Source organism: Eutrigla gurnardus (assembly GCF_963514095.1).
Source record: "Eutrigla gurnardus genome assembly, chromosome: 5".
Taxonomy (NCBI): domain Eukaryota; kingdom Metazoa; phylum Chordata; class Actinopteri; order Perciformes; family Triglidae; genus Eutrigla; species Eutrigla gurnardus.
The window spans coordinates 23898016-23916785 of record NC_139919.1 but is presented as its reverse complement, the minus strand read 5'-3'; the positions used below and the strand labels follow the sequence as shown (position 1 = coordinate 23916785).

Below are 18770 nucleotides of genomic sequence, written 5' to 3'. Positions count from 1 at the left end.
TGGCCTTGGGTTGATTCACAGTGTTGTGGCTGAGTCAGGCTCCGTCGGCTCAGACGCACCGACAGGAAAAAACACTCCGATTGGAAGTCAACAAGACTTAAACCTCTAACCTGAGCTTGCTTAACTTCTTTGCCCCCCGATTGCATCACTTTCACTGTTTTCCCTCACAGTTGTCCTGAACTCAACTAAACTAAACCCATCGCATTTTAATTTGTAGATTATTCCAAATAAGAACGACAAATTCCAAACATTTTAGATCACTAGCATTAGGGGACTTTAGGCCCCGGGATAATCTTTTCCCATACTGGTCCCCGCTCATGTCCTCGTAGGGTTTTCTCAGCATCTCTCCGTCCTGTGTTAGTAGCAGGGGTGGCCGGGCCATGTGAGAAATGAAAAGAGGACTTTGTTTCCCAGCGGAGAGAAAGATTTGGAGCCTCGGGTCAGGAGAACTTCTTCTCGTCTGTACATCCCTAATCATCTTTCCTTTAAGGGCATGTTTATGTTTGCACATTTTTCCCTTTCGATTGTGCCGAAGGAGACTGAACTCATGAGAATGCTGTTGGCTTTTGCGTCTTCAACATCCCGAAGTGGCTCTGTAGGCGATGCAGGCGCGGTCTCGACATCGTACCTTTCTCACGCCCGTTTTTTTTGGCTGCAAAGTGATAAGTCATTGATCCAGAAAAGACTTGTTTGTGGGAAAACACCGTTTGCAGCCACATCTTCCCCCTAACGAACGCCGCAGTGAGTTCGAGGCGAGATTCATGGCAGCGTCCCAACACGCAGTGGGCGGGAGGAAAACCAGCCCTGCAAATGCTCGGTGCAAAAACGGTGATCAACTCTACGTCCTTTTTAAAGGACGCAGTGTGAATGCTATTTATCTGTTTTGATGAGTGTAAAGCGTGTTTCTGCCGGCTACGGATGTCAACCTCCTGTGCCAACTCGCTCATTGGTGCTTCATCTCTCCTTTTCTTTTGCTTCCCGTCCCGTTTCCTCTCCTCACTCTCCCTTTTCTAATCCTCTTTCACACATTCTGTCAGAGCTTCTCTCCTTCACCCGCATAAATCTGCGTCTCCCTCTTTTGTTTTCCTCGCCCTCGCCCGGCTTCGTGTCTTTCCAGGAGCGCTTGGAGGCGTTTCCGCTCCCAAACTCCCCATGAGCTCTGTTCCCCCAGTGGGATATTAATAGGAGGAGAGGAGGGGAGGGGGCACTGAGACACGCTCCCAGGAGAGCCGAGGGTGGGAAGTAAGAAGTGGGGTAAGGGCCGGGGCCCCACAGTCACCGGGAGCCACACACATAAATCCATCACACGAACACACACACACACACACACACACACACGCATAGTTTACAGTATGTTCTTGTAGAGGAAATAAGAAAGAGATTAACTGACGGATAACAGTCAAAGAAAACCTTTATCATCCACAAAACACTATTTACGCTCACGCTGCGTCTCCTTCATAGGTAAAATAGTGACATTATCATAATAGAATATCATCGTGTACCGATACGCTTGCTCTTCCCATTCACACAGATAAGGTGACATGATGTAAAATCAATTAACTTCTGGGGATTACTTGGATTTATAGAGAGATTTTGTAGGATTTAAAGCCGTATTTATACTCATAGTCCCGGTTAAAAAGACTTTAGAGCGTCTTTAGTGTCTGTGCTGTGATGTATTTCACAGTCAAACTGAATATTTGAGAGGTGTAAAGTTACGAGAGGGATTTAAATCAATTCCTGGAAATTTGATAGAACCACCAAGGAGTGGGCAGACTTTAGAGTTTAGCACGTTAGGGAGCTACACGTACTCCACATACATACAAACGCCTCCCTGGCCTGTTGTTAGATCAGGAAGGAACTTCCAATCTCAAATGTCCTCCTATGTCTCCGCAGCGATAGCTGTTGTTAGCTATCATCCACATAACGGAGACGTGTGGGAACTCACCCAGAGTCTGCAGGATGAGTCATCAAACATCCGAAGCCCGAACAGAAGCTCGAAATTCAGCTTCACGCAACAAATGAGTCCCTCTAGAACGAGGTTGGATTTTGAGTTATGGTTCTACGTTGGATTTCAACATTTGTTGAATGTGATCGGGCTGTTATTTATTCAATTTTCAATGCCGTTCTGACCAATCACAGTTCTTGTTGTCTCTGATGTAGTTACATTTTGGAGGAGACGAAATGGCCAACAAGTCTTTCAAATGAAACGATTAAATCTGTTTGTCCATGTCCTCTGGAGGGACACATGGAAGTGTTGTCTGATCTGACGCCGATCATTTGTCTTCCAAAACCTTTTTACTGTTTAAAAATGGTGTGAAAGTGCTGTGGTTGAAGTTTTGGTGAGAGTTAGACACAAAAATGAATGGGTTTGTGTCAAAACGATTGTGGTCATGCTTGTTGACTCAACCCAACCTCCTTGCTACTTGGCTGCTCTAGAATCCAGACCTCGAAATTAAAGTCATGTTTGCTCTCTCAGGAGCTCATTTGTGGTCTTTGTGGAACATTAAAAAAAATCGTATCTAACTGATGAGCGCTGACATGTGGAGGCAAAAACAAGCCGTTAGCTGAGCAGAGGGCAGATAGAAGCTGTCAAATCACAATATCTGTTCAACATGGAGACCTTGAGGTCTTCAACAAGGTGGCAGATGTTTGAATAAATGAATAAATACATTTCACGCTGACTTTTGCATGACCTCACAATGATTTTGCCAAAAATCTACCTCTCTTGGCATTATTTTAAATTAAAAGTATTCAACTTTTCTCATGTGACCTTGTGTGTTGTCATGAAAATAGTAAATAGTAGTAATAGTACAACGTTTTGCCTTTGTGAAGGTACCTTCAGCGGTAAACTCGTGAATGTTTTAGGAGGTGTGATGCCGGCAGTATGGATGAAGGCATCTTCAAACAGGCTGCCGTCTCAATCCCGTCCAGCAGATGGTTGGGTTCGTGGGGATTAGAGGTCATCCGACGGACAGACGATCCGTTTGACAACTCAGCATATTTGCTCGCAAGGTAATAATGGATCGTCCGCTGTCAGCACTATTGCAAATCGATGCTTTCTGTCATCTGCCGTCTGTGATGAATCACCTGAGAAAACCTCAAATTGACGAGGCTGCGATGTGTGTATTGTATTAGCGTCCTTGTGATGCTTCACTTGTTCTACACCGCACGCTCCGTCTCTCTGTGACTCAGTTCCTCCAGAACGCAGCCGACCAGACAGCGACTCCTTCACAGGTCCTAAAAATGACAGACTGTGACCTCCGTCGTTTCACTTCCACTTCTCAGTTTGCTCCCGGGTTTTATCAGACATCAGCAAAAGGCCACCCGGCCATAGATTTCTCAGTGATTGCATTTTGGCTTTGAACCAGACCAGTTATTCAACTCTAAAGGCCATTTTTGAACCTTTATCTGTGCAGCAGATTGACAATAGCTGCAAACTGAACCCAAACAGGAAATCAAAGTAAACAAAGTTGAGCAAGTAGCTATCATGGAGGCAGCGGTTGGTCTCGGAGTAGCTGGCTGTAGAAAATAAATCCTGAGGAACAGAGGAATCCATAAGTTGTTTTATGAGTTCAGTAAACCGCTTTCTATCTTACCTAGTGTTTAGTTTAAAAAATGCAGCACGACGGAAGTTATGAAATAAACAGAACTCATCTCTTTGACTAATCTCTCACCACATTCACGTCTGCTGGACGGTTTCAGTTTCGAGAAATGACAAAAGCCAGGACGTGAGTGTGGGAGGACAGTGATCTATGGAGTGCCGGAGCAGCTCAATGGTGCCTGACAGTGTTGACAAGTGGAGGTGGAGACGGGTCCGTCAGAGGTGGACGGAGGGCAGATAAAGGGCTCGCAGAGACAAAATATTTCTCTTAGGCTGCTGTCCTCGTATACACACTCCGAGTCTTCCTTTCCATTAGTAACGGTCGTATAACGATGTCCTTTTGAGTGCACGCGTCACAAAGCGTCAACTGAACACTTACGTCACGCTTGCGAAATGCACGAAAATAGAATAAGACGGAAATGAAAACTTGTGGCTGAGCTGGAAGCTGTTGATCTGAATTGTGTAAAAAGAAAACAAACAAACAACAAGGTGGTCTCACTAATAAAAAAGGATAATTTCAACTTTATAAGTCACTTTGAAGGAACCTCTTGAGCCTTATAGTATCTGGCTGAAGGTATTGTTTCACTCATAAAAGATAGCAAATGGGTAGAGAGGGTTATTGTAAACACTGGATGAAAGACGACGGGGTCAGGTGGGTTTTTTGGTGCGATGGGAGCTCGAGGGGAAACAGACAATAGAGTAATCGTCGTAAATCTCGTCGTAAAGTATGACGATCCTTTACGGACTCGCTGAGAACTTCAAACGGCGTCTCCTGCTCCACGACCAGCAGATACGAGCGTCTCGAAAAAGAAAACACAGCCAAATTACAGCACCGATCTTCACCCCGTTATTACTGCTCCACCAGACGGCTGCTGAGGAGGAGATGGAACTTTAATGACCCCTGTGGAAAATCAGAACTTTGAGTGGTGCGGGGCAAATGCACAAAGAATCGAGGCCACACACACACACACTTTACAGTATGTTCTTGTCGAGTTAATAAGAAAGAGATTAAGGCTTCTTTAGAACCGCTTGTCTTACCCAACCACAGTAGTTCCTGTCCTGTTTAAGTGCTTGTCATATCCCTCTTTGAAACTGTGCACACTTAATACAATGTGGGATTATGCATATTGTATGCATGCATGGAATAACTTTGATTACCTGCGTTTTATACACTCGGATGTAGTTTAATGCATCAGAAACGATGTGAGCTCCTTGGATAGAGCAAGGATTTGTGCTCGGATGCAGACGGGACTGGTATAGATTTCCTTCCTGATTTTCAGAAAAAGGAAGTTCAGTGCATGACACCATCCATCCTGGAGAGAGAGTGTGTGTGAGTGTGTGTGGGGAGAACTTCATCTTCTCACTTCAGGACATCGTTATACAATAGCCTACACACATGCGTGGTCTCTGTTATTTTTGCCTCTCCATCCTGACCCAAGGTGAGTCGATATTCCGCGCTTTTTTGTTTGTGTTCATGTATTTGTAGCGAGCTCGTGGGTGTGAGGCTGGTGATGTATGTGCATGCGTGGGCGAGCTTCACGTTTTTATTAATTACAACGTGCCTCACGTCCTCCCATTTGACCACTCGCTTGTCCCCCACAGTGTCTTGCAGCACCGTCGAAGTCATTGGTCTCTTGGGGCAGAATGTCACTTTGCCCTGTGGGTATGACACCGAGGCTCACGGCGTGCTGAGCTTCTGCTGGGGTCGAGGCGCGCTGCCCCTTACGAAATGCGGCGACACCGTCCTCTCCTCGCAGGATGGAGCCGTGCTGTTCAGGGAGAACCCCAGGTATCAGCTGCTGGGCCGGGTGACGGACGGAGACGCGTCGCTGACCATCCTGGACGCTCAGTGGAGCGACGCCGGCACGTACGGCTGCAGGATCGAGATCCCAGGATGGTTCAATGACGAGAAGGTCTACACACACCTGGTCATGGAGGAAGGTAGGAATCATGAAAATCATCCCGGTGAAGTATCAACTATCCAGCCTCAAGGTGTTTTTGTTTTCACCAGCTCCTGTGGAACAACCTGTTACGCAGGACTGGAGACTTGATGAGCAAACCACAGGTAAGTAAATGAATACTGTTGAAAACAGATGTTTTATTGGCAATGTTTTGTAATCGGTGGTAAAACAATGTTGATCATTATATTTAATTTCAAGTATAAACTGTATTTTATGGCATTAATGGTTTCCACCCCTTGCAGAAATGTTGACAACATTCGTGACTGGAAATGAAGAACTTGGTGACTCGACTGAGGTATGGTATTTATTTTTCCAAAAATGAGGAAATGAAATAGACATAAAAGGATACTTTTATATAGGTTACAATATGTAAAGACTCTGATGTGACTTATGCTTGCTGTGTTTTAGTAAAAAATATGTAGAAGTGAAGGAAAATCGAACGTCTAATCAAAGGAGGTGTTTAGACTTTAAACGAGGAGAAAAGCTGCACATGCACACTTCTAATGCAATTTTTTAAATGTATTCATCACCAATATTTCGGCAAATCCAGGCGTCTTCAGGAACATTGCATTTGCATTAAAAATGAAAGAATCATAAGCAACAAGTCATCAAAAGTGTAGGTTTTCTCATCTTATTGTTATTAAGAAATAAAAAGTTTTGGTGTGGAGGTTAAGGGTCAAAGTGGGAAAAATAGCACAATAATGTATTACAGTTTTTAATATGCAAAATGTATTTCAATATACTGTGTATTTATGGCACATACTGGAAACTATATGCCAATTATATGTGACCCAGTCTCTCACAATAAGGTTCATTTTTAATTGCAGGGATTCAGCGCCGTCCTGGAAGTGGGGAACATTGGAAGGGTGGCGGTTATTTTCTTCTTCTCCATAATCATAATCCTCATCTTTGTTTTCTGTAAGTGCGTAATGGATTACAGTTTGTGACTCATGTGCCGTTCAGATTAATTTTACACATTAAAAGTGGGCGTCGTTGAAATCGCAGAGCGTGTCTTCCTTTTATAGACGGAGAGGAGATCAGTTAATGTTTGCGTTTTTCTTCAAACCAGGGAAGAGGAAGAGGAAGAGGAGGACGCTCAAACATCTCAACACCTCGACTGCCGAGAACATTTATGAAGTAGTGTGATGGTGATGGTCAGCATCATGAGGACTTTCACCTTCTCAGCTTCAGGCTTCATCCTTTTGAGCCCATTTAAAGCCTCTTACAGGCTCCACTATTCTCAGATTGCTCTGAATAAAGTGTTTCATTTGATGCAAAAATATCCTGCAGATTAATTAATTTGCTGTTTGTCTGCTTTTTCCTTAAAAGAGTGTCGATGGTTTATACCCGTGGACACAATGCCACCTACTGGACAGAATGAGTGCATTATTATTATACTGGAGAGGATTCCATCGCGACTGTACACTCAATGTGAATCTATCAAATGTCTTTTCTTGCTCTTTATGTTTCTAAGAATGTGTATATTGAAAAAGAGTCAAATAAATATTAACATGAAAACTCAGTTTGTGTTTTGTTTTGTGAATATGCACAGTGCACACAATGCTCAACCCTAACCCTCACACATTCTACCACATGTATGTCCATTTTAAGATTGAATTGAAAATGAAATTGTGAACACACAGGATTAATTCTCTGTGGGGAAAGAAATGTGTTCTTTCTGTTAGAGCTCCTGTTAATGAGGATTGTTCTAAGACAAAGACTCACATCCCAGTCATGGTTTAATTGCCTATAAATATTTATAATCAATTACATTCCTCTGCAAATACTGAAGTTAATGAAAGAGGAAAATCTAACTACTTAAAGTTCTGTGCTTTGTTACTGAACCTCCAGCAGCCCTGAGGGTTTCCCGGCCGACCTTGATAAAGGTGACGTGTGGCTGGTCATCAGGGTTGAGACCGTAACCTCTGAATGGAGAGAAAATAAAACCACAGTACATGACAGTGTGTTGTGGATATAATTCAAAATGCAGCTATGAAGAAATCTGTGACAATAGAGCGGCTTGTTGGATATATTTTGGGTTTTTATGTCATTTAAAAAAATAATGTCTTCTATTTTAGTACCTCCTAACCCGATGATGGAGGAAACGAGAGTTGGAGGAAGGATTTGATCATCCGTCACATGATCTCAAGCACAAACTGGGTAAGCACCTAAAACCATCCCGAGACTCTAATTATGTTTGAAAATACCTGTTTGCTGTAACAGTGTTCTTACAGCGCTGACGTCGTTTCAACCTTTTTAATTTATACAATGTTTATCCATGCACTAATTGATTTTTTATATTCAATATTTTCATAATTGGCTCCTTCAAATGTGTTTCAGCTTTGGGTCACTTGGAGGTTGAAGTGACAATTTAGAAATGTGAGCTGCAGATGCTGATTTAGTTTCCAGACAGTAATGAGGTTGTAAAATGCATCTCTCTTCTCTCAACATCCTTCAGATGATGAGAGCTCTCGAGCTGCAGTCTGGGGACGAAGCAGCACAAGTTTCACCTCAGGTACTTCACATGTTTCATATGGAGATTCACATGAAGCGGTGAAACTTCCCCCACACAGACGGGATTGATCACGATGCCGACGTCTCCCTATCCGGTCGGTCTAGTAACGCTGAGTTAGTGACTCAAAAACCAAATTATAAACGAGTTCAAACATTCAAACAAATATCTTTTAAGGTGATCATTCTTCCCCTTTGCATATCCACGATACTGTTTTCCTTACAGCCCAAAACATAAATGAACCATAGAGATGTAAATGCCTTGGGTTGGGGTTAATTTAGCAAACTTTTAAATAAGCCATCAATTTAATGCAGCTGTGCACTGAAATGGAGTGCAAAGCAGCATTACAGTTTTCATCATATGACATATTATATTTAAATATACTGCATATTATGGCACCTATATAAGACTGTGCCAATTATAGTTGACCCAGTCCCTCATGACGAGATTAATTTTCATTGCAGGAAAACATTCAAAGCCTGGGAGAGGGGAACATTGTCAGGGTGGCAGCTGTTTTCTTCTTCGCCATAATCATAATCCTCTTCTTTATTTTCCATAAGTGGCAAATGAGTTATAGTTTGTGCTCCATTAAGATTAATTCAAACACATTAAAAGTGAGCGGGCCCTTCTTCTGGCTATTTTAGGAACATAGTTCACGCTTCTTTATTACAATTTTTAGCATAACCTCAACTTTCCCCTATAACCATAAGCAAGTGTTTTAGTGAACCAACCTTTATCACAGACTATATTTCAATTATTAAACGATTCTCTTTTTTGAATTTAAATACAATGAGAATTTTTCCTTCAAATGTGGAAAAATTCCACTTTTTTAATTAAAAAAGAAAAAAAAATCATAATCAAACCTTAACTGTAGAGATGCTTCGCCCATACATTGTTGAAATAAACAGTCGCCATTGAACATAAACTAATGTGTCAATGAATGTAATCCTATATTGCAGAATATACACTCAACAAAAATATAAACGCAACACTTTTGTTTTTGCTGCCATTTTTCATGAGATGGACTTAAAGATCTAAAATTCATTCCAGATACACAGTATTACCATTTCTCTCAAACATTGTTCACAAATCTGTCTAAATGTGTGATAGTGAGCACTTCTGCTTTGCTGAGATAATCCATCCCACCTCACAGGTGTGCCACATCAAGATGCTGACCTGACATCATGATTAGTGCACAGGTGTACCTTATACTGCCCACAATAAAAGGCCACTCTGAAATGTGCAGTTTTGTCTCACAGCAAAATGCCACAGATGCCACAAGCATTGAGGGAGCGTGCAATTGGCATTCTGACAGCAGGAATGTCAACCAGATCTGTTGCTCGTGCATTGAATGTTCATTTCTCCACCATAAGCCGTCTCCAAAGGCGTTTCAGAGAATATGGCAGTACATCCAACCGGCCTCACAACCGCAGACCACGTGTAACCACACCAGCCCAGGACCTCCACATCCAGCAGGTTCACCTCCAAGATCGTCTGAGATCAGCCACTCAGACAGCTGCTGAAACAATTGGTTTGCATAACCAAACAATTTCTGCACAAACTGTCAGAAACCGTCTCAGGGAAGCTCAACTGCATGCTCGTCGTCCTCATCGGGGTCTTGACCTGACTCCAGCTCGTCGCCGTAACAGACTTGAGTGGGCAAATGCTCACATTCGATGGCGTCTGGCACGTTGGAGAGGTGTTCTCTTCACGGATGAATCTCGGTTTACATTGTTCAGGGCAGATGGCAGACAGCGTGTGGCGTTGTGTGGGTGAGCGCTTTGCTGATGTCAATGTTGTGGATCGAGTGGCCCATGGTGGTGGTGGGGTTATGGTATGGGCAGGCATCTGTTATGGACGAAGAACACAGGTGCATTTTATTGATGGCATTTTGAATGCACAGAGATGCCGTGATGAGATCCTGAGGCCCATTGTTGTGCCATACATCCATGAACATCACCTCATGTTTCAGCAAGATAATGCACGGCCCCATGTTGCAAGGATCTGTACACAATTCTTGGAAGCTGAAAATGTCCCAGTTCTTGCATGGCCAGCATACTCACCGGACATGTCACCCATTGAGCATGTTTGGGATGTGCTTGACCGGCGTATACGACAGCGTGTACCAGTTCCCACTTATATCCAGCAACTTCGCACAGCCATTGAAGAGGAGTGGACCAACATTCCACAGGCCACAATTGACAATCTGATAAACTCTATGCAAAGAAGATGTGTTGCACTGCATGAGGCAAATGGTGGTCACACCAGATACTGACTGGTTCTTCTGAGTCCCCAGACCCCCAATAAAGCAAAAAAATGCACATTTCAGGGTGACCTTTTATTGTGGACAGTCTAAGGCACACCTGTGCACTAATCATGATGTCAGATCAGCATCTTGATGTGGCACACCTGTGAGGTGGGATGGATTATCTCAGCAAAGCAGAAGTGCTCACTATCACACATTTAGACTGATTTGTGAACAATGTTTGAGAGAAATGGTAATATTGTGTATCTGTAATGAATTTTAGATCTTTAAGTCCATCTCATGAAAAATGGGAGCAAAAACAAAAGTGTTGCGTTTATATTTTTGTTGAGTGTATATTCATATATATGTGATATATAATGCTGCGGTTTGAAGTTTCTTTTAGGCGTCTCTGGGTCGTACCTTTTGGGTGGGGAGCTTTCAGGAAAATAAAAAAATTAAAACTATTTGAAAATGCATCCATCCCCCTGTAGTTCTCCCCTCTCCGTCCCATACATCTCTGTCCTGCTTGTGATCGTGGTTTTCTCTGCAGTCTCGTTGGCCTGTGAAACCTACAGTCCTGCTGAAGCATTTCAGTGATGGAGACAAACTGTTGCTGAGAGTTAAGTGGTTGAGTTCGGTTGAGCTAACCGTGGCTGTGAGCTGCTTGGCTTCAGTTAATAGAAGGTTAAACTGTTAGCGACATCACGGCACCATCTCTAAAAACCATTCACCAACATTGTTGTTGCAAAGGATGGAAATGCAACTTTTCCTGCAGGATATTTTACTGTTGAATCAGGCTTTCACCAAAGCGATGTGCACGATCAACTGCATTTTTAGAACAGCCAATAGGAACGCCCTCTCTCTCTCTGAAATGACCTGTGATAGGCCAAAGTCCCCCGTCACAGGCAGGTTTCTAAAGCCTGAAAACAAAGCCATGGGTGTAAAAAAGGGCATTTTTCTCACTGAAAGTTTATTGCAGCCAAATATAAACTGCCCACCTGATCTTTAAAGTATTGTCTGATGGTAAAGCTGCTCTTTTTTGACTTACACACTTAATATCACCCAGGTTGTGAACCTTCGCATGCTTGACTGAGGAACTCCTCACTGAATATTCATTTATTTTTGTATCATGTTTTACTTTCTTTCTTTCAGTTTTCTTCTGCAATGGTATATTTAGCATGAAAAAGCTTGCGGGTGGTTCATACTTGTGGACACAACACCACCTACTGGAGTTAACCATTATCAACATATTTGAGGGCATTCTATCCGCTGAATGCAGTGTTTTCTCTCAATGGCTACAGTTTGTTCGTCTTCTGTCTCGATGTAAATCATACGTCTTTGTTCCTGATGAAAATTGATTTATTTTCTATATTTCAAAGCAAACATCCCAAACAAATTTCTTGTCTTTTTTCATTTGACTCGTTTTTCCCAAGAATAAACTGTGAAACCTGTTATGCAGAAATTCATTGAGAGTTTCTCTTTCTATTCCAGCCACTATAAATATTGAACTGACCCTTTTTTGGGGGGGGAAGCTACTTTTGTACTTCTACTTTTGTTTGTGCGTATCCGAGTGCACAGGTACAATAGTTCATAGGTCATCTCATTCTGCAAATACAAAAGTCAACCTGCCTTTAATCCAACAATTCACAATAATGCAAGAACATCTCCAGCGTATTCATGAATATTGTTGTGGTTAGTTGTAGCAACCGCATGTTTGTGGGATCAATGAGGAAGTTGTGTGCTGGGTTACTAAACCAGACCCGAGTGTTTACTCAGCAGTCTAAGAAACACACAGCAGTCTGTGGCCCCTGACTTTCTATTTTTATATCAGCGTTGTATTTCAGGACATCATGAGTTGATGTTGAAGAGAAGACACCTACAACCATTTAGTCGTTGTCACAGTTATAATGTGGAAAATAACATCCCACAGACGTACTGTATATATCTCTTGCTGTCGGGACTGAGAACAAACAACCTTAGTGAAGACTATTGATAACCTTCTGTCTAATCATCAAAATGTAACTGAGCTCTGAGGAACCAAAACCACAGAAAAGGAAACGGCTCTTTTCTACATTCCTCTTCTGCCAGCAGAAGTTGTTTGTGTGAGCATATCAAGGACGGCGTCATGTGATCTGGAAGGATTTCAAAGCTGAAACCGCACTGTGGTTTGTTTCAGTGTCGCGTCGCAGGTGGACTGAATCCCTCGGTGGATGCGGAGACGACAGTAAAATGCTTTTTTCAGGCCGAAATCCCCCCTCTCTGTGTTGCCATCTCCTCTTTTGTCTCCTCTTAGGTAAGAAGTGAGAAGGATTTGTGTTCCACCATTCTTAAAAGTTTTTGCTTACCAAATATTCCTTTCTTTTCCCCAGGTTGTGTGTCTGCAGAAAGCATCATAGCCACAGTGGGAGAAGATGTGACTCTGATATGCAACTATGATGCTACGTACTACGGCAAGCTTGCTGCCTGCTGGGGCAGAGGAGCCATCCCCAACAGCGGCTGTGCCAACCAGGTCATCAAGTCAGACGGGACGTCGGTGACCAGCAGGCTGTCGGAGCGCTACCTGCTCCGGGGCAGCGTTGCCGACGGCGACGTGTCGCTGACCATCAGGCAGGTGGAGGAGGGCGACTCGGGGACGTACGGCTGCCGCGTGGATATACCGGGCTGGTTCAACGACCAGAAGCAACAGCTCACCCTGACGGTGGTGGCAGGTGAGGAGACGAGGAGAAGTCCACGTATCTGATCTAGAGAAACATTAGTGACAAAATCCCTGACTGGAATTCTGTGGTGACTCCCTGCTTGTTGGAGACATTGTCACATTTGAGAAGCTGGAACATGTTTGATAAACGACTCCAACAATAGATCAGTTGTAATGTTTTCTGCTCTTATCTGACTCGTTTTTTCAGCACGATTAACCATTTATCTTTTTTCTTCTTTTTTTTTTTAAAATGCCTTCTAGTCCGCCCTCATCCCCTGAAGGTGGAGACCAGAGAGGTGAAGGAGAGAACCGTCACCGTTCGCTGGAGTCCCGTGTTTGATGGCGGCAGGCCCATCATCGCCTACAGGATTGATCTCAAAAACAAACAGGGTGAGCACAAGACAACTTAATAAAATAATAATAATATAAATATAAATGTGGACGTTCGGCAGCTATATTTATATCTTTCGAAATGCACTTTCCCTGTTGCACAGCATCCTGGGACACCGCAGTGACAACTGAAGTCTCGAATCCCGATCTAACTCAGCTGACGTTGGTGGATCTGCTATCGGCCAAGTCCTACAACCTTCGCATGTTCGCCATCAACGACGTGGGCACGAGCGACTCCAGCAATGTTTTGACGGTCACGACGAAAGAAGCAGGTAGCGTCAGTCATGGTTTATTGAAATGTTTAGAACTTAAATATAAATGTTTATTGACGGGCGGCCTCTTTAAAATGTGTTTTCCCTGCAGCACCAGAGGGGCCTCCACTGGATATGCAACTGGTGGCCCTCAATGCTCACAGCATCAAAGTCACGTGGAAGGTAGAGTCACGATTTAGCAACTTTATCAGACAGAAAAAATCTACATGCTGTTTCGTTATGGTTTAAATGGATTCCTCTTCCTAGCCTCCGAGGCTGGAGCTCAGAAACGGGGTTCTTCGTAGCTACAGCGTCAGCTACAGAGAGTACGACCCGGCAGGCCGACAGTACAAACGCTGGCAGTACTCCAGTGTGACGGCCACGCGGGAGCTGGAGAGCGTCGTCCTTAGCAACCTGAAGCCTTCCACCAAATACGGCGTGATCGTCCAGGCCAAGACGAGCGCAGGAGTGGGACCCGCCTCAACTGCACCGCTCTGCTCCACTCTGGATGAGGGTGAGATGGGAAACATGGGCATTCATTTAATTATTATAACGATGCCTGTTTAATATCGTTATAGTGATTTGATTTTTATTCCGCTTCAAGTTCACAAAACGTCCACGGCCTCGACGGTTAAGTCGACTTCCACTACTTCCCCAGTTTGGATACGAGACACCACAGGTTTCACTTCAGGTATGTGATGTTGATGAAACATGTTCCCGAATCATTAATTAATATCTTGAGATCTAAAGAAGTACATTTTGATTGTGACTGTTTTTTTTCCCCCAAGGTTACAAGTCTTCTACCACTGAGCCGGTTGCTGCTGCCACCGTTTGGGGAGAAAGCACCACAGGCATCACATCAGGTACCGTGTTTCATATGGAGACTCTGGCACTCTTTAGAACATGGTTTTTATGTCAGAAATTAGCTTTATTTGAATGTCACTCTTCCTCTGTCTTTGTGAAACACAATAAAAGTTCAAGCTCACCTGAGGAGGAGTGGCCGGTCCATTATTGATCATCATAATGTGCAGAAGAAACATGTTTAAGTTCACAAAATAAAACTGGTTTCCTTTGCCAAATGTGTGTGCTAGTGCCCCCGGATCCCCCGGTGATCCAGTTAAAGGAGGTCAAAGACAATACCATTTCCCTTCTGTGGACCCCCGGGTTCGAAGGTGACAGCCCCCTCACTGGCTACTACCTGGAGTGTAAAGCAGTTAACGGTATGAGGAATTCTTAATGGAGTAAATCAAATCGTAAGAAGCTAAATGCACCTTGTTAATCCCTCCCTGGCATTTGGTGATGTTTCTCCACAGCCTCGTGGGATTACAGGAAGACGGTTGTCGACTTCAGCCCCAACCAGACGGAGGCCACGATAATCGAGATAAATCCCTCCACATACAACATCCGCATGTTCGCCAGGAACAGTCTGGCCACCAGTAGGGCTAGCAACGTCATCACCATTACCACCGGAGAAGCAGGTGTTCTTCAGTTGATCTCCATCCATCTCTCGTTGCTCCACTCTGTAGTTTTACTGTGATTCCCTACTTCAAGTACTTCTCCTACTCCACTTTTATCATAACGCAATCATAGTTCCTCAGCAGACAGGAAACACCCATCATTTGAACACATTGGTTATCTCGATACATATTGTTCCAAAACTTCCTCTTAGCTTCTTTCCCTCGTGGATATTTGCAGGTCACCAGAGGGACGACGTCCGTTCCACCGCATCAGCTGACACCCATGCTGCTGTGAGTATGAAGACATGTAGAAAATACACGAGCGTGGATGTCAACGATGAATCACGAGGCTGTGTGCAAATTAACGTGCAAGGGTTCGCTCGTAGTGACAAACCCACGGAGAGTTAGCCGCCAAGCTTTAGCCTCTGGTAGCTCGTTGTTTTGGTTTTACAGCTCACATTACCAGTGGTGTATTAAATACTCACTGAGTAAAAGTAAGAATACCACAGCGTAGAAATTCTCTGTTACAAGTAGAAGTCCTGCTTTCAAAATCTTATTAAATATCATGTTCATTTGTGTGCTTTCTTAAGTGTTTAAACTAAAAATAAGAATTATACACACTGCACCTTTTTAAAGTATCAGTAGCCATAAAATAGCATACAATGGGAATACTCATAGTACAAGTACCTCAAAATGGTACTTAAGTACAGCACTTGAGTGAATATCTTTGCACCGATGCTCATCAAGTTAGCAGCTAGCTGCTGAACATAATTGAGCATCAAGCTACGATGAATTGAGCTTTTTTTTTAAAGCCAAACTGAGCTAAAAGGAGAGAGAATATTGGAATTACATTCATGGGGGAGCAAAAACGCAACTCTGCATAAAAGCTAATGTTCCTGTGTACCAGCAGTGTGTGGAATTAGGTCATTAACAACATTTGCTGGTGAGGCTAATCTGTTAGCTCGTTTGATGTTTTTGCCCCCAAGTGGTGAACATCTGTTAATGCAACTTTAATGTTGGAGATGAGTGAAGCTCTATCTGACGTCCCGTCCTCTCTGCTAGGCGAGTGTGGAGGAGAGCCAAAGTGTTCACCTAGCAGCCGTCGTGGTGCCGGTGGTGCTGGCGGTGGCGGTTGTTGCCATAGTAACCACGTGGCAACTTCGACGTAAGTATTCCCAACAGTACACACAAGTCAGACAGGATTTCCTCCTTTAATTTGCTCCGTATGTTCTGTGTTCATACAGGATTTAAACAGAGGAAAGGAGGCCAGAGCATGTGAGTGGCTTTCACTGTTTGTCACATTTGCGTCGAGAATGAATTGCCACTTTAAAATAATTGCCATTGTTTGATTGAACCATGACCTTTTCTTGTGTGCAGGTGGCCGACCAACTGGGCGCTACGTTACAGAGGCTCTGACTCACTGCAGGAGCTGTAAAACTGAGTTACTGTACATTTCACCTACAATCAGGCTAAAACTACTACATTTGATGAAATTTGCAAAATAAGGTTCTCTATATATGTCTGTTTATTATATCACTGAGGAAAGAAACTGAAACTCCTACAACTTGACCTGCGTGTTGAGTCGATTCAAACTAACCAACAGAAATATAAATCTCTACTTTCTAAATACTCACTAAAGAAGCTGTAAACACCGCCGCAGTGTTGCTGGGATCTGCCTTTATTTCCAAAATGTCCGTGCTGCTGAAATGTTTATTTTTCATGTTTTGTTGTTTCCTCTCTTACTAACAATATGTATCAGTTCACACTTTTATAACATTAAATTACTTGTAATATTTTTTAATGTGACTTTTAATGAAATTATTATTTTTCTTTAGGCTGTAGTAATAAAAATCCACAGTGTTTGTTCACTTTATTATGATGATTATTAATACTATATATATTTTTAACTTTAATTTATAGGGTAAAACAGTGTTTGTTAAATGAATGAAATCAGCTGGTAAAGTTTAATCAGTCCAACAATTCAAACCTCAGAGATAACATTGTCAAAAATGTAATTTCAATTTAAAAAAAAAATCTATTTCATTCTATAAAAAAATAAAATAAAAATAAATTATAGTTAAACCTCTAAAACAGGTTTGTGCCCACACTCAGCAGGTGTACATAATTACAAATATTGAGTAAATTGTTTTGTTAATAAGTAAATGGAATTAAACACAAACACCAAACTCTACTATTATATGTTCAACCACAATTTCTTAAAAATGACAAAACAACACCAGCTCCAACCACAAGAGGGAGCCAGAGTCCCACCAGTGAGTTAATCTAATCCCGTCGGCGCTCTCTCAGGTCTCACCTCATCATCGATTCGTCCTCAGGGACAGACGCCACAGCCAGCTGGATTTCCATCCATCTGTCCTGTAAATCTCTTAATTGTCCTAATTAAGGAGATGAGGAAGAGGAGGAGACCTGATACCTCTGCGGAGCTTCGAGGCAGCTGCCTGCAAAGGAGTCTCTTACTAATAGGAGATCACGGGGGGATACCCGAGCTCACGTCTCAGCAGGGACACGGCAAAACCGGGGTGTGTATGAGTTGATGTGTCTATGAATGAATGTTGAGAAAAGAGCTTCCGCTTCCTTTTCTGCCTGTTTATATTGCCTGTTTATATCGCTTCCTAAAGAAGCTACTTATGGAGGAGCTGTTTGTTTTTTGTTGCTTCTGCATTCACATGCTGAAGCGTTGCACTTCCTGAGAAATGGCCATGATGACTACAGTGGTGTAAATATGGCTTGATTATTCTTTAGCAGCGGTAAGCCATGGCAAACTCAGCTGCTGACACACAAAGCCACAGTGCGCTGTGTGACCGTGGCCTGTAAACACCGCTCCACCACATCCCTCCTCTCTGGACCCCCTCACTTCCTCCGGCCCCCTGCTCTTCTCCCTTCTTTCCTCGGCCTCCTCACTTTGAGTACACAAAACAACCAGCACCTTCCTGCCCTTTCCTTCATCCCTTCACCTCTAGCACCTTTGTCGCCTTTCATCCGTCGCCCTTTTTTTGTTTAGGCCCTGCTGATTACACTGTGGAGGACTTACATAAACAGGGGGGGAAAGGAGGCAAAGGAAGGTTGTGGGAAGCAATGGTTTGGTGACTTTGATGAGGTTGCTTTGATTGGCCTAAAAAAACCTGTTTACCTCCCAGCCACCTCCATGATTCTTGGTCCCCCCTCCTCCTGGACCGTGCCTGTCACCCGTTAACCACACAAGGCCACAAAAAACCCGGTTGGGACACAAATGGAAACAGCTGATCTCGCTTCACAATATGTGCCATCGGCCCAATTCTGTCACCTCGTTCACAGCGTGGTTCCCCCGCCCTTTTTTCAAACATCCTCTGAGACCAAACATCCATTAAGGCAACAATGCAACGCTCCTTCTGTAAGAACGAGCCCGAGCTGTGTCAGCTGTATCTGGTAAAGACTTCAGAGTGAGACTGCAGGTGGGAGATTGAGGAAGGGTGGGTGGGGGGGGGGGGGGGTGTATGGTCATAATAATTGCAGTATTAGCAGTGGGGACAGACTTAGTACTGTAATAAATCATGTGCTATGGTTCTGGCCACATCAAGGCACTGGCACTCAGGAAGTGGAGACCGTGAACGGTACCACACGCACCAAAGTCTGAGCTCCACAGGAGGGGCTGGTCTCC

At 43.5% G+C, this 18770-nt stretch overlaps 2 protein-coding genes across 5 annotated transcripts; both read left to right on the top strand.

Moving 5' to 3' along the window:
- Positions 1 to 4914: 4914 nt before the first annotated feature.
- Positions 4915 to 7084, top strand: LOC311013782 (hepatitis A virus cellular receptor 1 homolog). Of its 4 annotated transcripts, none has more exons than XM_084009980.1 (6): positions 4915 to 5040; positions 5204 to 5542; positions 5613 to 5666; positions 5805 to 5857; positions 6390 to 6480; positions 6632 to 7084. In XM_084009980.1, exons 1-6 carry the CDS (start codon positions 4998 to 5000, stop codon positions 6706 to 6708), a joined length of 657 nt encoding a protein of 218 aa, XP_083866106.1. In that variant the 5' UTR covers positions 4915 to 4997; the 3' UTR covers positions 6709 to 7084. The 4 variants fall into 4 exon arrangements, with proteins under 4 accessions (XP_083866106.1, XP_083866108.1, XP_083866107.1 ...); XM_084009982.1 differs by having other exon boundaries at positions 6390 to 6481; positions 6639 to 7084; XM_084009981.1 differs by having other exon boundaries at positions 6390 to 6484; positions 6639 to 7084.
- A 5371-nt stretch (positions 7085 to 12455) lies between these two features.
- On the top strand, positions 12456 to 16980 carry LOC311013691 (uncharacterized protein). The gene is made up of 14 exons (XM_084009835.1): positions 12456 to 12612; positions 12689 to 13027; positions 13276 to 13404; positions 13509 to 13676; positions 13768 to 13838; positions 13923 to 14169; positions 14260 to 14346; positions 14444 to 14518; positions 14747 to 14875; positions 14969 to 15133; positions 15351 to 15403; positions 16175 to 16277; positions 16357 to 16387; positions 16490 to 16980. Exons 1-14 carry the CDS (start codon positions 12549 to 12551, stop codon positions 16545 to 16547), a joined length of 1719 nt encoding a protein of 572 aa, XP_083865961.1. The 5' UTR covers positions 12456 to 12548; the 3' UTR covers positions 16548 to 16980.
- Positions 16981 to 18770: the final 1790 nt, after the last annotated feature.